The sequence below is a fragment of the Syzygium oleosum genome, unplaced genomic scaffold (genome assembly GCF_021117445.2).
Source record: "Syzygium oleosum isolate NSW1041296 unplaced genomic scaffold, Sole_v2.1 Sole_v2.22, whole genome shotgun sequence".
NCBI lineage: Eukaryota > Viridiplantae > Streptophyta > Magnoliopsida > Myrtales > Myrtaceae > Syzygium > Syzygium oleosum.
The window spans coordinates 3,076,517-3,082,393 of NW_026607506.1; the positions used below are offsets into that span (position 1 = coordinate 3,076,517).

The following is a 5,877-nucleotide window of genomic DNA, read 5'->3' on the forward strand; positions in this document are numbered from 1 at the left end:
TAAATAGTAAACATCAAGTGACAATTCTCTGTCCTCACTATTTAGAATAAAAGAATGTGCTGCTCAGTCAAAATTAACAAGTCAATCACCTATCTCTACAACCAAGAAAGAATGGCCACAAGAACCTAATCTCTATCAAGTCTAAAATGGTTACACAAACTGAGCCTAGCCACAACATCATTCGAGTAACACATAAAATAGCAATGGACGATAGTAAAATATGGAAGAAGCGCATATCAGAATCGAACCACAATCTTTCAGGAATGCATTATGCAACTTGTGCAGTTGCCTGGATCGGTCCATTTGATCTGTAACCATGGCCTCTTCCACGAGTTCCCCTTCCACGGCCACGGCCTGTATACATGGGCATTAAAAGATAAAAATCAATAATTTCACTGGCTTTTTTCACCATTTCCAATAGAATTTAAAAAGCAATCCAACTATTTCTGGGATATTCATAATCTACGATAATTAAGTTTGCCATGACCTGGTTTTTCTTTCGGTCCCATGAAATCAGTGGGATCCATACAATTATTGCTTACAAGTTGTGAATCTCGAAACCATTTAAATGCAGAACAGAAAATCTAGATGTTGAAAACACATGCCTATAGCACTATCCACAGATTATATCCAGTTCACTATATAATTGAAACCTATCCATTCGTAAAACTTGTATCAAATCAGACTGGACCATGAAAAAAAGAATGATCCAAGTACCGCGGTTTTGAGCAGGTGGTTCTTGATTGTATCCTCTGTCTTGCTGTGTATCAGCATAAGGTCCATTGTATGCTCCCCTTCCGCGGCCACGAAAACCACGTGCTCTTCCTCGACCCCTACCTCTAGCATAACCTTGGTTGCGATCCCAACCTCCATCGTCATACTCAGAATTCACAAAACCATTCCCTGAAACAAGCAATATTACATACTGTAACCATAAAGCAAACGTTTGAGGACTTTGCTGACACAGCAGAGTATATATGCCAATCGGCATTCCCCTCAGAAGTGCATTAGCATTTTGGTACCACTACAACAGAGTATGAAAACAATTGAGTTGACCATGATGCGAGATCCTACATCTAAAACACTGCCTTCCATGTGGTCTAAAAGGAATATTCAGTTCTGTGAATGCAATACCTCTACCTCTTGGTCTTCCTCTGCCACCGCGGCCTCTTCCTCGCCCATTAGGTGATCCCTCTATAGTAATGAGAAATATAATTAAAAGAAAAGTCGAGAAACAACATAACAGTCACTTATAAACAATATCGACAAAATAATTTCTTGAAGTACCTCCTTCATAATAAAGCTCTGGTGATACCTTCACCATCTCAGCAGGTAATGGAGGCTGATACCTGCAATAGAGGGCATTTGCGGCTTGTGATGGATAAAAGACCAAACTCTTAATATGTCTAACTCTCAATATGAAGAATCGATGACAAGAGAAGAACAACACGAACTCACCCAACAGACGATGTGTCCAGTTCCTTCTTTGAGAGAGTTATTGTAATCATCGACACATGCCTTGTGGTCTCCAACCTATCCAAACAAGAGAAAGACATCAAATGGAGAAAAACTTAATGGCCGATAATCATTTTGCAACTGCACTTACGTGACAAGACCTTCCTCCAAAGGCTCCCATGTATCAGTTATGTCTATAGATCCGATGGAAGTTACCTGATGAAGACCCACAATTCTTCTCTACAATACATAAGCAAAGAAATTTCAGACCAAAGCTAACATTCGTACAGTAAATAGCATGTCCAAGGAATAGTTCGAATTAGACCTTAATCAACTCCACTATAGTCACAGTCTTGTTGATGGCTCTTCCCATCGCCTTGAACACAATTTCTTTCGAACCTTTCTCCTGGAAAATGTGGTTTACAAAGTAAATTAAGAGGTAATAGATTAGATATCCAAACATTTTCCTTTGTCAGTAAATGGAGATTCAAAAAGTGAAGCTGGCCAAGTACTTCCAAGTTTTCCATGGTCTCGACGGTTCCGTACGGATTTGGATATGTGTTGAAAACCTGTAAGGCTCCTTTTCTATTTATCCATGTAATGTTTCATTGGACGGAAGCATTACATGCATGAGTGCCAGCGGTGATGGTAGGGTTTTTGGCAATTGAGCAAAAGAAATAAGCTTGTGTTCTTATTAAGTCGCAGCCCGTTTCGCTAACTTTCTCCATAAATCACGCTTCGAACATTGGTCTGACTCTCCTTATGGCCTTCTCGGTATATTTTCAAATAAGAGAAACATGCTGAGTTTCATACATACATAAATTAGGGGAATCAAAAAATAAAATTTTTTTTATCGAGCAAAACCTAAATCTAAGTACGAACTAATCCTCTATATTACCAAGCACCGAAACGCGTAAATCAGCGGAAACCCACCAGCCATTATCCCATTCTAAGCAGAGCACGAACAATCATCATAAAACCGAGACAAAAAAAAACAGGACACGAAACACACAAAACCTGAAGCAGGGTCATGGCGTAGGTGATGTAGCTGCGCATCCTCCCCTGGCTCGTAATCCTAATCTCGTTCTCGTCGATCGGCGTCTCCTCCCTCGGCTTCTCCACCCTCTGGTACCGATCCATCTCCTCCCCTGCGATTCCCGCACAAGCGTCACAACACCGACCGGTACCACCACAAGGGCCAACAACCACCAGCAAAAAGAGGAAGACAGAGAGACAAAAAGAGGAAAACCGAAGAAACCGCACGCCGCGGCCGACACACCGCGCGAGCTCGCGCCCCGGATAAAAAAAAAGAAATCCACAAAAACCGAGACCAGAACCGAAGCGAACCACGAAATGGGGAGAGAGACGAGGAAGGCGAAGCTAGGGTTTACCGACACCAGAATCATCTGTACGCAAGGGACCGAAGGAAGGAGACTAGTTAGGGTTACCGTGTTGGCAAAAATGGATAGAGAGAGAGAGACCTCTTTGCTCTTCTTCTTCTTCTTCTTCTTCTTCTGCTGCTGCTGCTACGGCCTGCGTTGGTTTCCTTCGTTTACACCCTAAGGATGATGGAGCGAGGGGCGCCCTTTTATACGCCCCTCGCACCCAAGAGAGAAAAACTGCCCTAACCAACTCTTTATCCGGTCCCGCAGGAGAGGTGCCGGTTCGAAGACTTCGAGTCGGAGCCGAACCGGCTGTTCGCTCGCTCGGTTCGAGCCTGCATGATCCAGGTGTTGCTCGCGGGGGCAGGGCTTGTCCATAATGGGCTTTGACAGCTCGATCCACAACTTCGCTCGCTTCTCTTGAACAATGGCCCAGCTCGAGAGATCTGGAAATGAGATAAGCATGTCTTGGATAGGAATTTATTATCCCATCTTATCTGGTCCTATCTTGATTAGAAATCCGGACCACCAAATGCAGCCTGAGAGCACTCGCTTCCCATATCGGGAGATTAGAGCCTAGAAGTGGGCTTATTGGACATAAAACTGCATTTGACTCCAAAGATCCAACTCTCCTCCGTTCATGTAATAAAACACTTTTCGAGCTTCGGCGCGCTCTAAGGTTTCTTGTGCGCTGATCCGGCGAATTTTGGCGACCGAATTCCCCCACGTAATCCTGACATACACGAGATCGCTCCCTCGGCGGTTCCATCGCCGTCTATGTTGAACCTTCACGAGCCTTGCTTCGGTGGTATCCAGAACAAAGGCGAGATCTCTGGTGTTTTCTCTGTCTTTGAGTATCATCTGATGAATTTCTTCTCGTTCTTGGCGAGGGCTGAGTCCACCAAGCTCTTTAGATCTTGTGGGGGATGTCTAAAGATGAGGTCGTTTCTCGCTTTCGTAATAAACTAGAAGACAACAGTCACCAAGTCCAGAGATGGTGCGTTTGTGATGGTTCTGTGGTAGCACAGAAGCCATTCTTCGACTCGGGTGAGTTATTTCGCACCTGATGCAACATGACACCGAGAGCAACGCGTACTAGAATCATAGAATTTTCCAGTTCATGGTGATTTTCCAGCATAACCTTTACAGAAATAAAAGTACCTTTTTCTTTTGGCATAGGAAAAAGATAAATATATTCTTAGGAAAGTTGAATGAACGTATCAATTACTAAGCAATTAAGCATAAGATGTCGTTAAGTAGATTGAAGGTTGCTTGCTAGATATCTTCGGCATTCGGTCTACATGGTCATAGCCCTTCCCTTTATCTAACAATTTTGGTCTGTCGAATCGAAAGATAATGCCACGAGTCAATCTCCTATTTTGTAGGAAGCATTGAAAGCTAGAAGAGATGAATGAGGCCACGTTGAAGCCAAAACAAACCTCGAGTTTTTTATGATCTCGATACATATTAAGACCAAGAAATGGTCAAGTCACAATTTAGCTTATAGAGGACCAAAAATGGAAACTGATGAACGTTTTCATATAACAGAGTGGTCACACGTGATGACTGGATCTAAAAATCATAATTGAGCACGTGAGATACTCTAACGACTCCATTTTTCCCCTTGAAAAAGCAATATTTGGATGCTCCGCCAGTAAAATATCAAGACAATTTCGCCAAATTGAAAACTATTATCCTTGTTAAAAGACTTGGTTTTTATAAGGGTGTCTTTGTTCATGCAATGACAGGCATTGCAGATATTTTTAGTTCTATAATGTAAGGAAAATTTCTGAAAGCATAATAGTAATCATAATAACAACAACAATAATAGAAAGACCAAAAAAAGAAAAAGAAGAGAGTCCGAAACAACTGCCATCCCAACCACAGTTTTGATTTTCTGTGCAAGAGAGAAACATCAACCACCTGGATTTACAATGATGTCTTATTTTATGTCCGTAACATTAGATTTTCTGATCTTTCTTTTTATTGTTTTCGGGTTTCCAAGTTATTATATTTGCTGTACAGATAAATTATTATGTTCAGTTTTCTTCGTTTTGTGATGTTTCGATTCATGTCATTTTCTTTTAACTCTTTTTGGCCCCTTCTATTTCTCAATAGCTTCAACGAGCCAAAATCACCTATACATTCCAAAAGTTTTCGAAAAAAGTAAAAACAAAAGTATTCGTGTGACTCACGTTTCATGTTTTGCCTCCACTTGTGCCACGTGTGAAGGGACACGTCCATACCTCTCATATGAAATTTACTGTTTTTCTCAATATTACAATAATTTGTTGATTAAATATGAGATCTCCCTGAAGTAACATATGTCAAATAACTAAGGGATTTCTTTTCTTTTCTCCTTGAATTTGTCAGTATATAGAGACTCCCTATATTTCATATTAGGATCTTCCCAATCTTTTCACATTTAATCCAGATTTCGAATTTTGTATAAACTGTACAAACCCTTGATTTCGTATAGGTTTTTCTAGTAGAAACTAATCTTAGAAGTACATATATGTGGGAACTATAGACCATTGAGCATATTCGATATTTGAATTTTGGTTTTATTTTTTCCTCTCTTTTAGTTACCCGAGTATGAAATCTTTAATTTTTTTTTGCTGTTTTTGTTGGTTGGTGAGAGATTTTGTTTTTAATTATATAATAAAGCTCTACTGCATTAGGGAAAAAAGAATAACCGATAAAAGGCAAATGCCAATCGCACGGACATCCGCTGTTGGCTTTTAGTTATCGAGTTCCAATTTTTGCTTTTCTTCTTTTCGATTTTGCTTTCATTTTATGTTTGTTAGTTGGAAATGTATATTTGCTTATTAGACAAAAGAGGCTGATAAGTTAATTTTTTTTTTAACAAGAAGAAGGTGAACGCCAATAAAGTATAAACCCACATTTTCATTTTTGCACTCAAAAATAGTTGAATGATATCTTATACTTCATCTATAATATGATAGCATTCTTATATTCCTGCATAACTGTGATCTTGCAATTATCATTTTATACAAATCATTGTATGACACGTATATTT

The 5,877-nt window shown here is 40.1% G+C and overlaps 1 protein-coding gene across 2 annotated transcripts; it reads right to left on the reverse strand.

Moving 5' to 3' along the window:
• Positions 1–3,072, reverse strand: LOC115670086 (uncharacterized). Of its 2 annotated transcripts, none has more exons than XM_030591287.2 (9): positions 2,937–3,072; positions 2,473–2,603; positions 1,781–1,861; positions 1,607–1,695; positions 1,459–1,533; positions 1,288–1,349; positions 1,141–1,194; positions 718–903; positions 1–354 (listed from the first exon to the last, which is right to left on the reverse strand). In XM_030591287.2, exons 2-9 carry the CDS (start codon positions 2,593–2,595, stop codon positions 269–271), a joined length of 756 nt encoding a protein of 251 aa, XP_030447147.1. In that variant the 5' UTR covers positions 2,596–2,603; positions 2,937–3,072; the 3' UTR covers positions 1–268. The 2 variants fall into 2 exon arrangements, with proteins under 2 accessions (XP_030447147.1, XP_030447142.1); XM_030591282.2 differs by having other exon boundaries at positions 1,135–1,194; positions 2,937–3,071.
• Positions 3,073–5,877: the final 2,805 nt, after the last annotated feature.